This window comes from Bactrocera tryoni, chromosome 5 (genome assembly GCF_016617805.1).
Source record: "Bactrocera tryoni isolate S06 chromosome 5, CSIRO_BtryS06_freeze2, whole genome shotgun sequence".
NCBI classification, from domain to species: Eukaryota; Metazoa; Arthropoda; class Insecta; order Diptera; family Tephritidae; genus Bactrocera; species Bactrocera tryoni.
In genome coordinates, this window is record NC_052503.1 from 48063711 (window position 1) to 48084372 (window position 20662).

General features: G+C 38.1%; 1 protein-coding gene across 2 annotated transcripts in view; it reads left to right on the forward strand.

Moving 5' to 3' along the window:
- LOC120779062 (regulating synaptic membrane exocytosis protein 2) overlaps positions 1–20662 on the forward strand; it is a 414623-nt gene that overhangs the window by 258507 nt on the left and 135454 nt on the right. For both annotated transcript variants that reach the window (XM_040111195.1, XM_040111196.1), the window contains exon 6: positions 20–324. In XM_040111195.1, coding sequence (XP_039967129.1) covers positions 20–324 — 305 coding nt within the window. The remainder of the gene's footprint in view (positions 1–19; positions 325–20662) is intronic.

The window sequence follows — 20662 nt, forward strand, 5'->3', positions numbered from 1 at the left end:
TCTTCATATTTCATTGCAGTGAACAAAATGTCACCGCGTCCCTCGTTGGCGCCCACCGAAGACGGCAGCTATGGCGGTGCGTACCAGCAACAGACCCAGGACGCTTATGCGGCCAATCAGAACAATAACAATAATAACAATACGACAGGCGGCAGCACCGCAGGAAACTCATCGAAAAACGAGCCGGGGCGACGAGCGGGGGCGTGTCGCGTGTGTTTGAAATCCTTCAAACCCGACGACTATCACAAGACCTGCTTCGAGTGTCAGCAGCGGGTGTGCGAAGATTGCGCCAGCTACAGCAAGCTGGAAGAGAACGAGGATGCGGTAAGTACAAGCATTAAAGAATGGCAACAAAGCAAGAGCGAAGTGCTGAACAATGTGTGTTGTGGTGAATATGCTTTGTGGTGAGAGTAGGGTGTTAGTTGTGATCAAAAGCAACATAACAGTATACACTTGTAGGCGGTGTTTGCGGTATGTTTGTTCGAGTATCAAGTCGTGCTGATTGCAATTGAATTGCCATGCAAATGGGCAGAATAAATTCAATTTGTTGTAATGAAAACAAATTGCAAAGAGGCAGTTAATATTAAAAGGTATTAGAATTGTGCAAAAGATATGCTAAAGCAATTAAATGGCAGATAGCGGTTAGGAGAGAGGCGTTGCCACGTGAAAAACAATGAGTTTTAATGTGTTTGATCCCGGCGATTATCTTAGTAACCACAACAAATGGTGCAAGTGTTTTAATCTATACTGCAAACAATGTCCTTGCATATTCTTAAATTCTTAAAGTTGGAAGACAGACATGCAGTCTTGGTCTGTGACATGTATATTATATTAGGGAGACGCCATCCATAATTATTCATCCATAATTATTCATTTGTGCTAATTGAAGAGAAGAACTTCACCTAATTTTGTTAAAATATCTTAAAAATGGGTCGATATATAGTATATGCTATATAGCTAGCAGGAGTTTTGAAATACTTATATTTGGTATACTGAAGTTAGGAGTTGGAATATCTTTCAAGAAGGGGTTATATTTGATTTTTTTCAAAAAATTTTTTCCCATATAAGAATGAAATATTTTATTAGAATTTTATAATATTACATACATATGTGCATACACTATTAACAAAGAAATTTTGAAATTTTTGCAAACAAATATTTTAAACTCGGCCATTACGACGCCATTTCCGGTGACTTCTCGGAAAAACGTTGCGCGGATAACTCCTTACAGGATCATCAAAAGTGAAAAATACCTGTTTTAGTAAAAACTTTAACTTAGAACTTGAATGAAGGCAAAAAACCGAAAATTAGATTTTTCGCCGACATTTTTATTAAACAAAAAAATTAAAATTTCAGTGAAAATTTCGCGAAATTTTTTTTTTTTTCAAGTTGTGTTACAATCAAAAAAAATCCTTCGTCCAAGTCTTTAAGAATTGTATCTGCGACCTGTGTAAAATTATATGAAGATCCTCTGTGTAGTTTTCGAAAAATCTGGCCCACCAACTGCGAAAACACCGCTTCGAGAAAAACGCCTTTAAAGACGGCGCAATTAGCCTAACTAGCTTCGAGCGCACAAGTATCTCCGAAGCTATTACTCGGATCATCTTGAAAATTTAGGACAACATTCAAAGGTGTTGTAGAATTTAATAAAAACACAATTTTTTGAAACTCGTATACCCTTATAAACATATTAGGTAAGCAGGGACTAGGGAAAGTATTAACATGGTTATATCAATTTTTACATACACTACTACTACTATTGCAAGAAAAAGATACTTTATGAATTTCAATAGTATGTATCATATATTAACCTCTATTTTCGGTAAAATTTCAGCCATATGCACTGAGGTCCACATTTTCGATAACTTGGGGCTTAAGGGGCTATACCAGTGTGACGCAGGAAAAAAATAGGCGAAATTTGTGAATTTTTATAAGAGAAAGTACACGATTGAATATTTCGAACTTCTTTGAACGTAATAAGGTATATCTTTAACTATATTTTAAGATTTGCTTTTTACAAAAATGTTGAAAAATAACCGAGTTACGAACTGTCTTCGGAGGTGGCAAAAACAAAGTGCCCCAACTGCTGGCATGATTCCAGCCGAATGATAGCTGAAACAAAAAATTTGAAAAGTTAAATAAACTTAGAAATATTTTCTATGCAATGACCTACGATCTTTGAAAAATATCAAGAATTAACAAAATGGCGTAATTTTGAAAAAATTTTTTAGGTAAAAAATGGTCGTTTTTTAATGCCAAATTGACAATTTTGAACCAATCAAAAAGATCGTAGGTCATTGTATAGTAATTATAGCAGTTTTAATTTTAGGTCGATCGGTCAATTTCTCGTTGAGTTATGGTGCCAGCAAATTTGAAAAATGTCGTTTCGAGAAAAAAGCGTTTAAAGTTTCACTTATAAATGTTTGCAGCTCCGAGCGGTCGCTCTTTAGAACACTGCCATCCAAAAACTATTCAAGATACGACCTTCTCGATTTCACAAGATATTTATGAAAATATAAGCTATCGAAAAAGCAAATAAAAAAATGTTTTTTTTCAAAGTGTCACACTGGTATAGCCCCTTAAGCAGATATAATCCGGTTTTCATACCTGAGATTCCATACATTAAAGGCATTATTAAATGCGCATATACATAAAAGAGGCAGTGGGCGTTGTCCAACCGGCTGCTGTAAAGGCATTTCGTATCACCTCGGTTGCGAAATTTATTGTCTCTGACGCATTTATTCTTGAATTATCGCACTTTCAGTAGTTTTCAACATTATTTTCATGTGAAGATTTCCCCAATTTTTACACAATCAAATGGGGTACCGAAAAAATGTATCCTGAGCTATAATAATTTTTTATAAATAATAGTTTAGCGCACTAACTTATGAAGATTATATTAAGTGAGGTTACACAGAAACTTAGACCGAAACATGGACTACTTTTAGCTTTAGTTATATGTATATCTCACATCTCTAATGTGACTTAAGAACAACAAAGCAACAGGGGCCGACAGATAACCGACCGATAACCGTTGTTGATAGAAAGGAGCTGGAAGGGCACATGAACTGATCGAATGAATTGAGGCCGAATATAGTTGATATGGTGGTTAACAAAGACAAGACCAACAACCTGGATGCCACAACCAAAGATTCCTCGTGTCTTGGGAACTACGCCATGTGTCAGTTAAACATTTGAAATAGTTGAGAACTTTGTATATTTCGCTCTAGAAATCTCTCATTACTTCCATCCCATTATACGCCGCAAAATCCTGAACAATAACGAACCGAGACGAGAAAACACTTGGAGCTTTCGTGAGAACTGTTCTTAGCAATGGCTTTGGAGCCATCCGCGTAAGCGATGAATATCGATGAAGATGAAACCACAAACATTATAAGCTGTTTGGAGATACGGTTATAATTGAGACGTGTCGTTGGCAGGGAAAATGATGTTCCATTGAAAAACTACAAAATATAGAGGCAATTGGAGAATTTTTTTGTTCTCGGCCCAGACTGATCTACAGTTGTAATGCCAAAGAAGAAGAAGAATAATTGTTTTATATAATACTTTCGAAAATTCTTAGGCGCTGATGCAATTAACAGTGAAATGTTCATGAAGAGAATTCGTCATATTTGCCAACTTTTCCAAATTCTTTTTAATATACGATATTTTTATACTCTCGCAACAACCTATAATGACGAGTTATGTCCAATGATGATAGCGAAATAAAACTTTACAAAAATACGGTATTTGAAAAATATGTAAATGACGTATAATGAAATCTCGATTATCACTTTATCATGCGAGAGTATAAAATGTTCGGGACACCCGAACTTAGTCCTTCCTTACTTGTTAATATTTGAGTTCTGGTTTAAGAGCATTAAGTAACAAATCTCGCAAAAAAATAATAACCGAATTTGTATCGCCAATCTTGCTGAATGAAATCCCCAAAACGCAATGGTTAAAGTGTTTTTGCCAAATTTCACAAGTTTTTGCTGCTGCGTGCTGTTCACTTCATTGCCCGAAGCATTGTTGTTGTTCACTAAGGACCTCAGTGCAGAATCTATGATTTTGTGTAACGAATTTGCAACAACAATGTCAAACAATAAAATATTTATTTCGAAAGTGGTAAACTTTGTTTGTTGGCAAACAAAAATAAATGTTTTTACATATAACTAGTTTGGTATTCGTAACCACAACAGAATTCAATATTAGACAAATGAATAGGGCTATGAAGTGAATACATATGGTTATTGCACTTTAACATACTTTTTGCACAGATTCGATGAAGTTGTGCAATCTACGAAACGAATGTGAAATTTATTGTTAAATATGGTACATAAAGAAGGCGCAGGGGGTATAAAATGGAAACACTAACTTTTACTTGTTGGTGGCTTTTAGAGAATTTTGAGAATGTTCACGGTTAATATTTAAAATTTCCGGATACGAAAAGTTTCCATTAATTGAATCGATTTTATCCACATGTATGTTAATAAAAATTTATTTTCAGTGATTTCGGTTTTGAAAACAAATTTTATTTACCAAAGAATAAAAACATTTTCATAACTGAATGTAAACATTTTGGACTCCCTTGATACTGTATTCGACTGTTAAGAAGACCTCGGAAACACTATTTTTTCTGAGCAAAATTATCGGATACCCACAAACCAAAAGAGTAAGATTTTGTTCATAATTTTATAATTTTTACTTTACTTTTCAAAACCTATATTGTTTCCTCAGAGTAATTCCTCTTGGCCCTAATACACTTCCGCCGACGTTTTTTCCAATCCTCGAAACAGTTGTTAAGGTCAATTTCCCGAAAAGCCTTCAATGCGCGTAGCGATTCACGTTTAATATCTTCATTTGACTCAAAACGTTGTCCCCAGAGCAGTCCTTTGGGTTTGCTAATAGCCAGAACTCACACGAAGCTAAATCAGGCAACCGTATTTCCCACGGTGGTTGCGGGACGATATTGGTTAAAAATTTGGCGAAAAGCTCACGAAGAATCTATGCAGTATGCAACGGTGCATTAGGGTGGTACATAAAAAACAAGATTTGTCGGCTCACGAGCCTTCGCGTTTGTAGCTTCGCGCAAACGACGCATAACACTCAAATAGTATTCCTTATTGACAGTCTGGCTGGCTGGAAGAAATTCGAAGTGCACCACATCGCGATAATCGAAGAAAACTCTCAGCACAACTTTGTTTTTTGACCTGCTTTGACGTGGTTTTTCGGCTTCAGCTCACTTTTGCTACTATATTAGGCAGATTGATCGTCTGTTTTCGGGTCTTAATATAGATCCAAGACTCAGACATCCTGGTAGTCGGAAATCATTGTTTCACAGACACCAACAACATACTGAACGTTTCGGCACCAGAATTTCGATTCCGCAAACAAAATTTAATGGAACTTCTTTGTTGGATAATTTCACTCATCGTAATGAGTTCAAGACTAGTATCGCCAAGTCTAAAACTGGAGTTGACAGAGAGTTCCTAACTGTAAGCCCCTCCGTCAACCTTTCCCCCAAGCTTTGACTCATCCGAAAAGAAGCTCACTGCCCCTCTCAACGGCTTCTTGCCACCCACAACTCCCTCACCGGTACATAGGCAGGGAAGGAACCGTCAAAGTTCGGTTCGGACTTCATGATCAAAGTGATCCGGTATGAAATCAAAGTGTATGAGGATTTCCAATTGTTTGGACATGTTTAGGAACCCAGGTTCTCGTAGCCTGATAGCAACTTTCGGACCTATACACCTGCCGACGAATACTGGGTAGTGTGTTTGTACTTGGAGCGTCATGGGGTAAGAAAACTTTGTTATTTTAGTTAAATCTACCATCTATGTGAATTGGAAATGGTTCAAAGTAAATTAGATTTAATGAAAGCTTTACTTTAGCGCCATTTATCGTGGTAAAATGCAAAGGGACACGTCCAGCAACACGAATTAAGTGGTCTCGGAGACCGTAAACTACATGGAAACAGACAGATAGATAGAAATTATTCAAGGCTTTGCTCTGTGACCATGCTGGGCGCTACGTGATCCCTGTCCATATATGTAGTTGGATCAAAGGGCCTTAAACCTGCTCCTACAAATTTCTGGGGAATCTAGGATCAGGTATTCTGGAGTTTTTAGGGTTTATAGGGGTCGCACAACCGGCAGTTTCCACAAGAGGCTATGCCCATGTTGGACAAATATTTCTTCAGCCTGCAGTCCCCAGTAAAGAGTGCGACAAAGAGACGGAATTTGTCTCGAGGGAGGTTGATCATATCTTTAAACCTTGCTAAGTTGTAACCTCCCAATAGCTGCTTGGAATAGCATATTCCTGCCAGTGCCGTTCTCTCCCCACTCTCTCCTCCGTGCGGAGCAACCTTTTTTGGTGTGGGAACACACCGCAATGCATGGTTCTGGCCCTATCATCCAGGGAGCCGCCGCAGACCTGGCTAGTTCGTTGGCCAGCTGAAAGCCGGCTGTCCTTTTATACCCTGACACCCAGATAAGATGTAGGTTGTAAACTGATAGGTGGTTAAGCCTTCTGACACACTCTTTCTGTATAAAGACATATAGCAGAGTCTTCTGCTTGAAAGATGCCTACAAAGCATCCCACTGGTACGGATAGCTTGTCTGTTCCAATGACTTCCGATGTTTTCGAGCCGTCACTGTACCACAGGAGTGTCCCTCAGTAGTAGGTCTGAAAGCACTCCATTCCCGAGAGTAACTTTACACTTTTTGTGAAGTTTAGCCACTGCGTAAGGCCGCCTCTTAACGATAGTTAAAGACCTACCGAAGATTGCGTTACCTTGGATGCCTCAGCAACCGCTCAATAAGTGACAATAGACCTTACGATCAGCCACCTGATGATACCTGGCTTGCAGGTAGTCCTAGGATATACCGGCTAGGCGTCTGCATATCATGAGTGCTTTGATGCCTCTGGATAGTGCTGATTTCACATGCCTATTCCAGCGTAAAGTTGAATCTAATGTGATGCCTATGAATTGATCTCTTTAGACACCTCAAACTCCTTGCTTCCAATTGTTAGGAGCATCAAACCCGGAAGAGATCTTTGTTTTGTAAAAGGGACGATGATTGGTTTTGACGAATTGATATTTAACCCTACCCTTAGCTAGACTTAAGCCCTTTGGACTATGTCGGAAAGAGTATTCTCAAATTTACCTCGTACCTTTTTGACAATCTTATCATACGCTTTTAGTACCAAGATGAATCTTTCTCTCCCCATCAGTGGTTTCAGCTATCCTTGTACGCAGCGGCTTATATCCATCTGCAAACACATACACAAACACACATTTTTATATAGGAATATTTAACTGATTATTAAAAAACCCACCCACGCAAACAAATAACTAAATTACTAGAATTCCAGTAATACTAAATTAAAGATAATGTAAGAGAGAACATTTCTAACTGAATTACGAAACAAACAACACAAAATACTTGTATACAGTTATACAGTTTCTTCCACTTGTTACTCTTAAATCATGATATATTGCCACCTAATGGGCAAATCAGCATGTGTTGCCGCACCGCAAGCGAACAACTTAATCCACAAAACCCGAAAAACATTAACAATTTCCAATATTACGTTATGCAAAATGTTGCAACAACAAATGGCTTCGCCATTAAGCTAAACTTTTGTGCTCGGTTACTGCCTACAATTAATATTAGTCACCAACAAGCAGAGAATGCGTAATTGAGCGCAAGCAGAGAGAAAGGGCTGCCGAAGCTAGCCAAGCAAAAAATTGGTCTGAAATTGCCGCAAACAGCAAACACATTTAAACGGGTGATTAGACAAATAAACAGACCAATTCAAAGCACAAGCAAAGCGATATACACACGCTCAAATAAACTTGCAAAGCCACAAGGGCGAGAATGGTCTGCAGTGAGGAAAGAGTGCTGGCTAAGAGGAGGATGAAGAACCGAAGATTATGATTGACGAAGTTGTGCAACAAATGGAGCTCATTATTCTCATTTGGTGTATTACAAGCCACACATCATATTCAGCATATTCAGCATATTCATCACTAAATACAGAGCTCAAGGGCACAGTGGTGCGATAACCGGAAATATGTGAATACAATTTCTGTAAGATGTGTGGGAAATAAGGATGGTTTTTTGTGCTAGTGCTGAAGCCGCATTTAACAAGAGATCAATAAACGATTGAGGTTAGAAATTATATGCGAGTATGGAACTGAATTGAGCTATTTTCAAAAAGCCTGAGCTAAATCTGATACATAATCATAATGAATGAATCTATTGAATACGAGCTTGGACTAAAGAACCATTAAAAATTTTGTAAAATTGCATTCGAGAATATACCCTACCCAAAACATACCTAATGAATAGCAGTCGAAGCTAACTTATAGTACATCAAAGCCGATAACATTAGAAATGCTATGAATAATTATAATAATTATGAATAAGGTGAGAATGGGCTGTTGGAAGTGGTTAGCGCTAAGTTCCATATTCGACTTCTTAGTGGATACCCTAGATAACGATTTTTATTATTGCATATAAAAGGTGATTTATTTCGGGGTTCCCTACTTTTTTAAAGAAAAAACACAGAAACTTCAAATTTATGTAAAATGTTTATTATTCTTCGAAAGAACATCCTTCGGCACTTATTTTTTGAAGATTACAGTATCTCTTCCAAATGCTGGCCGCGACTACGTCTCAAATAGTAAATCCATTGAGTCTTATTTTCGATAACTCGTTCGAGCATTTCGACTGGTAACTGGCGAATGACACTCGTTATGCTTTTATCCGGGATTGTTCGCATAGACTTCAGACTTTACATAACGCCACAGGAAAAAGTCTACAAGTGTTATATCACACGAACTTGCTGGTTAATCGACTGACCCAAAACGTTATATTATCTGCTCACCGAAGTGCTCTCTCAATAAATCCATTGATTGATGCGATGTGAGGGAAATGGCGCCGTATTGTTGAAACCAAATGTCGCCGAGATCACGAGCTTTAATTTCAGCCATCAAATAGACGGTTATCATAGCACAATAATGGTCGCCATTGTCGATTACGTTCTCACCGGCATTATTTTATAAACAATATGGACCTATGATTCCACCGGCCCATAAACCACACTAAATCTTTGTTTTTCCTGGATGAAATGGCAGTTCTTAAATAGCATCAGATTGTTCTTCGTCTTAATTGCACCAATTCTGCTTGTTTACATTCCGATTGAACCATAAATGGTCTCACCTCTGAACAAAATTTGCCTCCAAACCGTCGGATCTTCTTAGAAATTTTGAAGAGTCCATAGAGCGAAGCGATGTCGCTTTTGGGTACTAACTTTCAATTTAAGATCTTAACGTAAAATGCGCTAAGTCGTTCCATACATTATTCCGAGTTAATGCAAAGGTATCCGTGTTTACTCCCAGCTGCTTCACTGAATGCTGGACGTGCTCTATTCAGTCGAATATTATACAAAATTGAATGCTGGACCTCAAGATGGTGATGGTGTTGTGAATAGTACGCTCAGTAGGTTGATTATGTTTACCACAAGTTGAGTGAAGGGTGTGAAGTACATTCTTTGCAGAACGCTGGACCATTCAGCTTGAAAATTTCACACAACCTTCTTAGAAATTTTGATCATAGAGGCGAAATTTGCAAAAATAACTTCGATTTTTGAGGAAGCCTACATTTTACTTTAAATAAAAATGTTTACTACTCCTTCCATTATTACCTGTATTTCATTTATGACAACAACAATTTTTTTGGCCTTTAGACTTGAGATAATTTTAAACCGACAAATATTCCTCACCGCAATACATATTTTTCGGAACTCCTCCTGGAGATCGACTGAGGAATTAGGGGAGTCCAAAGTTTTACAGATTAAATCATTATTAGAATTATTAAAGTACATTAGATTCTGCAAATGCATATTATTTTTTTAATTATTTAAAAAAATAACTCAGCCAAAAACAGTCACAAAATCCAGCGTTTTCTCTTCTGGCGCGTGGAAACTTTAGAACTCTGTCAAGTTGAAATCGAAGACCATAAAAACAGGTCTTTTTCACTCTTGGTCGCCACACTGTTAACTTAAGAAGCGGTTCCACTGTGCAGCTAAGGCTAAGTGTCTTTCAAGCTGACCAGCTGCAAAATGTGCTGAGCTCATAAAAATGCTCAGAAACTTCAGCTCAGATGAATAGACTTATTTTTGAATGTAAATATGTGTGAGACCAAAAAGGAAGATAAAACGGTCAAGCACTTAGCAAGCTCCCATTAACTAAGAAGATTATGCAACCCTACAAAGGCACCAGCAGCTTTTACGCAACTACTTATGCTCAAATATATGAGACCGTTACCACCGCATTAAGTCCAATCCAGCAATGCTCTCAAAGCAATACTCAAACTATTCATTTACTCAAAAAGGCGAAGAAATTCATAAAATTAGTATTAAATTTGTATGAAGGCATATTGTTTTTGCTGCTGACAGGTTGGCATTAACTAAAGTAAAGGCATAAATAAAAATGTCCCTGTGAACAGAAACAGCAACACCAACAAATGAATCAACGGTAAAAATGGCATTTGTCGACTGGAAGTTGTGGTCATAGCCGGAGTGACATTAGCAATCGAATAACGTTAATTTGCCGAACTATTAAACATTTCAAATAGAGAACAGTGGAAAAACAACAGCAACACCAAGCAAAGAACTAAAGTCACAACAAAGTTATGCTCTCAATTACAAAGCACTCAAAGCTAAAATATGTTGCAAGCACTTTGAACAAACTAATGAAGGATTAAGTGGGTTAATGTGTAGTTACTGGTGGAAGCCCTCACTGATTAAACCTTTATTTAGGTATATACATCCGACTACGACAAACGATCAATAAAGTATTCTAATGCACTTATATAATATATTTCATTCGGATATCTCAGAAACTGACGAAAAAAATGGTATGAGCCATAAACAACTTCGACCAAACTCAAAACCCGGTTTTAGGCCCATAGTCTCTTAGGCAAAGTTGTTCAGAACGAACCGTAGAACATTTTCCGCATAGCCGCTTTACGTGTGTTTTTGGTTCTCTACAAATCAACCCGCTCTAATACTTATGAATGTGTGTTTAATCGCTGAGAAACCCACATCAATAATAAATAATGCAACTAATGACAACTTAAGTCAAATTGAATATGAATTAGTAGAATGACGAAAGACGAGAAAATAAATATTACCGAGAGGAATTGCACTTTATGGGTATAACATGTGTATAAACCGCATAAAAACGAGTAAACAAGAGCTAAGTTCGATGTAACCGAACATTTCTTGCTCTTGCAACTACTATTATCAGAAAGGGACTCTCTCCGAATATCTATGAAAAATCTCTCCGATTGACCGATTCGAACAATTTTTGGTCATTTGCGGACATACCTCCGAGACACTATTCGGTTTATCCGGATACATTGATTGGTTCTAGGCTTACATAAATAATGAATTATAGTCTGACTTCTGTAGCAACATATTGCAAGAATACAACAAGGAAAATCCTTAACACCGAAGATATATCCTTCACAAATAATCCAACGTTTCTTATAAGAACTTGATTACGATCATTAATTTTTATGCAGCTATACGCTATAATAGTCCAAAGTCGCAGGTTCATAGGAAAAAAGAAGTGTGCGAAATTTCAGATCGATATCTCAAAAACAGTTCACATTAGTGCAGACGAACAGGACTATATAGCCACTGCTCGACATGCTGATCATTTATACAGGGTGGCGGAAAAGTAATCCTCCTAACAGAAGATGCTATAATTTTTGCAATTGACATCTAATGTCAGTTCTGTTTTGACATTTGTGTAGTAAACACATGCGAAATACACGTAAATAAACAATGATACGCTACACTGCTCTAGAACGCGTGTTATTGGTGACTATTTACTTGACCAATAATCGGTCGGTGACTTTGGCGCAACGTGAACTTCGTCGCAGATTTCTTGGCCGTCCGACGCCTACTGCGACGTTTAGCCGCTCGCCTCGAAGAGACTGGCACAGCACGAGATGCTGCCAGGCGTGGCAGACCCCGGAATAGCCGCTCGGCAGGGAATATTGCTGCTGTTGCCGAGGATGTCATGGAAGCGCCTTCGACATCGACCAGAAGACGTGCCACGCAAATGGGTATCAGTCGACGGTGTTTACAGCGAATTCTGGTACAAAGTTTGAAGATGTTTCCGTACAAAGTCCAGACGGTGTATCAGCTGCTAGCTGCTGACCGTCAGTCGCGTCTAATATACGCTCAAGCCATCCTTAATCACCACCAAGAGGAAGCTGAATTTTCATCAAAAATAATCATGAGTGTAAAGCCCATTTTCATCTTAGCGGGTACGTAAATAAGCACAATTTACGCTTCTGGGGCACTGAACCAGTATAACCCACGAAGAGCCATTACACCTGCTCAAAATCAATGTATGGCGTGCTGTTTTCGCTGGAGGAGTCATCGGACCTTTTTTCTTCGAAGATGTCGCGAGCCAAACGGTCACTGTGTGTGGTGAGCGCTACAGAGCAATGTTCAACGAGTTCTTTTTGCCACAACTTGATGAATTGGGATTGAAAAACATGTGGTTCCAAAAGAACGGTGTACATGATATCATATTCTTGACTTGATGTAAAAAAATTTAAAAGACTAAATAAAAATAATTCACAAGCAGAATCAAAGTCATTCAAAGTTTTCATTAAAAAAAAAATTACAGCCAAAAAACATCGGAAGGTTATTTTTTATTATAAATATTTTTTATGGTCTACGTTGCATCCTTTTAGGTGTTACAAACTTCGTGGCAAACTTAATATATCCTAGTCAGTATATGAAAGTGGTTCGGTTAGAACGCTGTGTCCAATATTCGGTCGACTTTAGGAGAAGCGATAATTCGAGCAACTATCTATCGGGTTCGCATCACATTTCCTCTACTGGATAGTGTGCCTCCTCAGAGAAGCCGCACAATGCGTACCGAAGCAGAGTATCGAAGTATACATACTAGTCCATTCATCATCGCGCACTACAATTGGGGCTGAGTTCATTCCTTTATAGATTTTGCAGAAGGATCTTGGTTTGCGGGCTTACTAAATCCAACCCGTGCAAAAATTGAAGTCGACCGACCATCAAGCGTGTCGCACGTTGCGTGTGCTAGATGGGCATGGATCCCGATTTTCACAAGAAAATTTGATGAGCGATGAACTCGTCCTTATTGGTTGAATGGGTGTGTTAATAAATGAAAATGTCGCATTTGTAGTAAAATCAATGCACAAGCCATAGTTGAAACACCGTTTCTTCTAAAAACAAGGCACTGTTTGTGGTGTTCTATGGACCGAAGGAGTAATTGGTCCATATTTCCTCAAAAATAGAGACGACCATTATGTTATAGTCTAGTCTAATATAGGAAACGTTATGTAGCCATGAATAATGACTTTCTGTGACTGAATTGGAGGGTTTTGATGTGAGCGATTTTGGTTTCAACAAGACGTCGCTACATACCATGCAGCCAACGAAACAATAGTTTTTAGTGAAGGAATCTTTTGATGACTGCCATATATCGCGTCGTGAACCTGTGGTGTGGCTTCCAAGGTCGTGCAAGTTAAAACCGTTGGACTATTTTGTGTGGGTTTAACTACGCAGATAAGCCCGAGATGATTGAAAAATAGAGAGTAGAATATCTGGGACGTTAGTAGTGACATACATTGCAGGAAAAAATGGCGCAGAAAAAAATGGCGAAAATGAGGCCCCTCGGCAGGAATTTTTTAAAGCCAAAGGCGGTCACTTGCCTTAAATCGTTTTTAGTGCACAATGCGCCAAGGTCGCGTTTAAAACCGTCTTACATCAAGCGACCAGTATGATATCTGGTCTTATGCCGCCGCACTTAATGCCCTCAGAGCTAAATAGAGTCTATCAATGAATAGGCGGCTAATGGCTGATGATCAAAAAAAAGAGAGGGGCAAGATCAAAAAATGACAAGGGCAATGGGATGCGATACAAAAAGAAGCGTCCATGTTCCTAGCCTCATTAAGAACGCAACAGCCTGGTTTAAGAGACAACAATTCCTGATGGGCCATGACTGCTTCAGGGAGTAACTCCATGGATTCATCATGACAACACAAAATGTTATATATGCAACAGTGTCAATGACAATTAGGAGCATATCTTTTTCTTCTGCCCGAGATATGTAGTGGAGAGAACTACAATCGAACGAATAGCAAACCAAAGGATGACGCCCAACAACTCTTATAAGTCATATGCTGCAATCAAAGTTACCATGGGCGAAAATGAAAGAGAGGGCCGTAAAAGCAATTCAAGAACTTAGGATAAAAGAACGGTAGCAGAGCAGCGTAAAACCAGCTGAATAAACTCGCAGAGAGTTTGTGAAGAGGCAGTCCAGCTTGGTCCTGCGAAGTAATGTTTAAGGACGGTAACGCAGGTCAACTACAAGCTAAAGCAGCCGGCGTTAAGGGTTTAGCACGTAGCGGTACTACACCGCAAGTCCATTAAAGATAATACTAACTGGATGTGGATCCGAAAGAGGTGTTTCCTTAGCGGGCAATATGTATCGTGTATGCTGTCTTTCTACCTTTCTATAGCGGGGGCAGTTTGGAAGATTTTCCTTCCGAAACAAAAAAAAAAAATTCAAATATATGTGCATAAAAAAATCTACTAATAACTCAATTGTGGAAGAAGGCAATATCTTTTGTGCCAATTTTGAACAGAATTCACCAAAAAACTTTTTGGATGAAGCTATATGCGATATCTGCTTTGGATCAACCACAAATGCCAATTCGATACGCTCTTTCTCTGGTTACTTTTATCTAAAATGAGTGAAATAAAGATCCGTTTTCATAATTTATTGAACCTCTCTGTCGATCATCAAACCTAAACCGTCAATTTTAGTAGAAATAAATAATATCGTTACGCAGGCATAATCTAGCTACAAGATAGATGAACATACAGACACAGATATCTAAGGCAATGAAGCAGCATCTGTGACTAACATGTTTTCGGAAAGCCAACATACAAGGTCTGTCGCAAGAGAAACAGGACTGTATATTTTGATTCAAAGCAGTTTCCTTGAGCTTCGATACAGTGTTATCGGTCAATTAGCATTTCAAATGAGTGTTTAAGGTCATTTTTCGGAATGCTCTTGAGAATATCGGTCGTCGCCTTTTGGATAACTGAAATGTCCTGAAACCAGTGTCCTTTCATGGGCAAATAAAGTTTTCCAAATACATAGGTAAAAATCACAGGGTGCCAGATCATGTGAGTAGGGTGAGTGATTACTGGTTAATATGGAGTTTTTTGTGAAAAAATCAGTGACAAGCGTCAACCGATGACACGGCGCATTATCGTGCAACAGGCGCCAGGACCCTGCCACACGGTATTGTGGTCGAGCACGACGAATGTGTGACAAAAGACGCTTCATAACACCAAGGTAAAACACGGCATTAATCGTTTGGCCAGGTGGGACGAACTCTCGGTGTACAATACCCTCGGAATCGTGAAAACAAATCAGCATTGTCTTTATTTTTGACTTCTGAAGACGACCGACTTCTGATCGTCACAGAGGTCCTCACGACCTTCTTGGAATCGCTTAAACCACTCATGCACATTACTACGGGATAGGCACTGATCACCATAAACTTTTTTCATAATTTGAAATGTTTCAGTAAACGTTTTCCCAAGTTTAAAACAAAATTTAATATTTGCTCTTTGTTCAAAATGCATTTTACGACCGATGACCAAAAGCTGCTGTCACTTTTTGATCGATAACATCGATTGTAGTTATCTAATTGTCTTAAAATTTTTACGAAATGTCAATAAGAGATAAGAATTTTTATTTCATATACCTACCAATAGGTGGCGCCATCAGAAACAGTTATATTTAAAAAGTTCTGTTTCTTTCGCGACAGACCTTGTAGTTTTAAAAGTTTCGGAAAACTAAAGAAAAGAAAAGCAAAGTAAAAATTAGTATTATCCACCAATACTAAAAGAATAACTTTGCTGCCTGTTATGGAAATGTATTAGAGAGTTTTTTTTTCAAAGAAATTTATATCCCTTTTTTGTATATGAATTCGGAAAAAATTTAATCGAGTTTTTTTTACATTTTCGCACAAATAGTAAGTGTTTCTCCTAAGTTTTCTGAAAATTTGAATATTATGTAATAAATTTGCGCTGTAATCAAATATTTATAGAACAATGTGAACATTTATTTAAGCTTTTTTGTGTTATTGTAATCAGTAGCGTTCATTTTTCACCTTCATGCCGCGTCATAAATTGCCTTACCAAGCAATATCAATTTGAATATTAAAACTACCGCCTCCACACACACTCAAATGTTTATACCTTCGTGTGTGTGTGTGTAGTCCATGTCAAATATGGCACGATTGCAACATTAATCTCGAGCGCCTTTAACAGCGAACTATACGAGTGTGTATGTGTGTGCCTAGGTGTAGTGTGCGCTCACAGTTATCTGCAAAATCCATTTATTATACTACGATTGCCAAGCCAAAGGCCGACACCTGTAGTGCCTGTCATTATTTATATATACATATACATATATGAACCAACGGTGCATATGCCAGTCGCCCTGTGTGGTTGTGTGTGTTCGCGTGTTATTATAAAAAATTACTTTCACAATTTTCGCTCGGCTTCCACTGCAGCTGTACTCGCCTCACATGCAATTCTGAGGGGTAGGGCGTGACCTGCATAACGACTCACAAGTAGATTTCTATATTGATAATACGCAGTTGAGACTCTGTCATGTTGGTGACCCACTCAGCTGGGGCCAGCAAATAATTTTGCAACTGAAAGTGGGTGTGTCTGTATGCATGCGCGCGTGTTTTCTTCGGAGCCAAGTGTATGGCAATAATATGAGATGGTAGCTGCCGATACTGTTGCGCCCAGTGTCTCGCCCGTCTGTGACTTAATTAAAACGACAAAGCCTTTTGCAGTCGGCAATGCAAGCGCTCCTGCAATACACATACCATACATACATTTGGGTAGGAAACTACTGTGCCATACATGTATATACATACACATATTAACAGGGTGTAACTATTCAACTGTAGGAAAGTGACCAGCTTCTGACAATATTTTGAAATCTGAATAGAAAGTTATGAGACTGTCGGTTTTCAATGCTCGAGCTTGTGAATTTGAAATCGTAGCCTAAGTTAAAAATCATGCAATATTTAAATGGACCTGAATTTTCACGCTAACCATAAATATCACTAGTTATTTATCATCTGGACTACGAAAACCAAAATAGTAATCAAAGCGAGGCCGTCATTAGACCCTATATATATATTATAATGGAGATCGGGAATACCTACCGTTTTTGAGACAGCTCATAAGTCACTTACTTCTTATACCATAGATACCATATTATACCGTTATATAAAATATTATTATTCCTAACAAACTCTACAGCTTTCCTCCTTGGGGTCCTATTTACGTCAAATCTAAGCATATTTTTATTCCATCTTTAGCCGTCACTCGCACTTCAATGATAGGCGATATAGAATGGTAATTATATTGCTTACCCTGAACAGGATATATTAAGTTTGCCACACAACTTTCAACAGCCAGAAAGACACATCGTAGATCCTATAAAATATACTATATAAATAAATTACGAGCTGAATCTATTCAGCCATGTCCGTCTATCTTTCAATCTGTATATATTCTGTATATATGCAAAACAGTCCTTCAGTTTATGAGATATCCATCTCTTCCTTCTAAAGAAGCTGCTCGTTTGTCGGAACCGTCGATACTGGACCACTAAAGTACTTGTATATAGCTGCCATACAAGCTGAACGACCAAAATCAAGTGCTTGTATGAAAATTTCCTTAATTTGACGCGATAAATTTACCAAATTTGGCAAGGATTATTGTCTAAGGCAGCGCTGCAACTTTTAAACTAATATTTTTCGATCGGTCTGTTATTTAATATATCTGCCATCAAACTGAGCTCTCAATTTCTAGTTTTTGGATGAAAACTTCTTTATTTTTGAAAGATATTCTAGCTTGTGCATAATCGTAATTAAGGTTTTTCTTGTTTTTATTACCTGCAAGGTGTGTGTTTTAGATTATCACGAAATAATTCAGAATAAATCCATTGCTTTTTCGATAAATGACTTTAGTAATCAAGTAAGTTATCTCACATTGTCTACCATATGTGGGATAGGGTTACGCGACTAGCGTTAAAAAGATGCGATTTTGTTTAAAAAAAATATTGTCAGACACACGTCAAAATTGGACTACAGCAAAGCGAAAATCTGCCATATTTTATTGATGTCGTTAGATAAAGGCGAAGAAGCAAGTTAAGCAGTATAGATACTGTTTATGGTCCTATAACTACTACAGGAGTCAATTATATGAAATTTTGGTTACATTGATTTCGTTCCAAAGAGTTTGTAATCAATGCTGCTGTAAGCACTGGAAGATCAACTGTGGAAAATATTGGTAACCATCCGACCATCAGGTAAACATTGCTTCGATTACCCAGGAGCTAAGCATGGTATCTAAAACCTTCATAAGCCTGGTTATAAAAATGGCATGAAAATATGCAAAAAATGTCATGAACGCATCAAAACTGCTGAACTTCATGAAACGGTTCATCATTGGTACTTCTCGGACGCTGGTTGTTAGGAAGGCAGCGAGTTGGAATCATCCAGGTACTTGCTCCTCCGTTGTCCAGGCTTTTCAAGACTGAGGTTGCAACATCTCGTCAGTCGTATCTTCGGCATAAAAGAAGACTTGTCCGCATATCCGATATCATATCGATACTGCCATTAACCGTTTCAACAAACTTGTGATAGAGAGCGCTTTGCCAATTTTTAATGCTGCTATATAAAAGGAGTTCAAAGTTCCACAGAGAACCGGCGTTCTAATATGTCCAAGTGAAACCCCCTTGAGGATCGACCTCTTAAAATAAGCGAACCTGGTTACTTGTGATGAAAAGCAGGTCACTTACGACAACTTCAAGCGAAAATATTCGCGGTCGAATTGCGCCCAGCCGGCACGAAGGGTGGATAGAATAACAGAAAGGGTTTGTTGTGTGTTTGATGGGATTGGCAAAGTATCCTCCTCCTGAATACGGATCTTTATTCGCGACAATTAGACCGTATGAAGTAAGTAATGTGCAGAAGTGAACAGCTTTGGCCAAAAAGAAAGAAATTTCCTCTCAAGCCACGCCTGATCGATAGTGACTCGCCAATAGTGTCATTAGCTTTGTATGCATAGTTTGGCGCTGACATCAGATTATACTACCTGTTACAAAAGTAATGAATCTTTTGCTACACCTTATATATTCCCACATTATTTGAAAAATCCGAGATAAAAACTTGTAAAACCTCAATTTCAGCTGAATAACCAAAATAGACTGAAAGAAGTAGGCACAATGCAAGAACGATTTACTTAAATTATAATTATCATTTCTGAGCTGAACAAAGTAATAGACTCTCAAGGTTGGCAGTGAACACCGCGATTTTTGACAACTTAAGAGGGGAGCCTGCTTTAGAAACTTCAAAAAATCGATATTTTTTTTTTTGCTTAAATCTCTTTAAAAATAATCTAATAATATGTCCCCAAAGTTTCAGAAGGGAATACGAAATATTTTCGAAGCTAAAAGGGAAATAGTGACCGAGCGTCTAGCAGATACATATGTATATGAGCTATTGGGCAGAAAGCGAAAACTTTGACGAGCAATTTCTCGGTTTTTTATTTTTACGATTTTTCTTAATTGGCGGGCAGGATAGAACCACTTTTTTCAATTTAAAAAAAAAATGTTGAATTTTACACTTTCTTTTTTTTGGAATTTTCTTAGTTTAACTAGAGGATAAGTTATTAACAAATATGAATCCCTGAATTTTCTGTTTCCGATAGAAATTGCGACCTGCATCCTGCCCGCCGTCCGACAAATGCACATGCAAGATGCATCGGGCAATTGTTTCCTAAAGGCAGAAAATCAAAGATTTCGTATCCAAAAAGTTTGTGAATGATGTTTAAATATATAACTGTAAAGTGTAGAAATTTCGCTTGAGTCACTTATTTCTTTCCCTCCCGAAAAAATCCTCAAAAAAATCGATTTTTTGAAGCCTCTAAAACAGGCTCCCCCCTTAGAGCTTTTACTTGCTATAATGCCTCTGAGCATTGTTTCAGAGGTGAAAACATGAGTTAGTCCACGAGCTTGAAAAGATGCATTTCGGCAAAGAAAAACTCCACTTAGTTTTCCACCACACTATTTAAGTATCAATGCAGCCTTATCGTAACACCCTTTATATGCTTACTGAAGTCATGTACAATGCAAAATGTTAACATTGTATAGTTACACAACTGTTGCGCATGTAACGGTATGCGTGCGTGCCACAAGTGCACTGGCTGCCAGTTGCTGTGTGAGGTTACGTATACGCCATGACACATGCACAACAAATATTTAGTATCCGCTATTCTGTGTGCCATTCATCTTGCTCAGCGCTATTGCACGTTTTATGTTCTATTTTTATTTGTCCCTTTTGTTGTTGTTGTTGTTGTTGTTTTCATCCTCTTTGCACATTTCATATCATCCTGCAGTTGCTTGTTAAAGGCGCGTAAATAGGAAATGCACTCATGCAAGCAAATTATAAGCCATTGTTATCCTTTCCGCCATCGCCCTTCA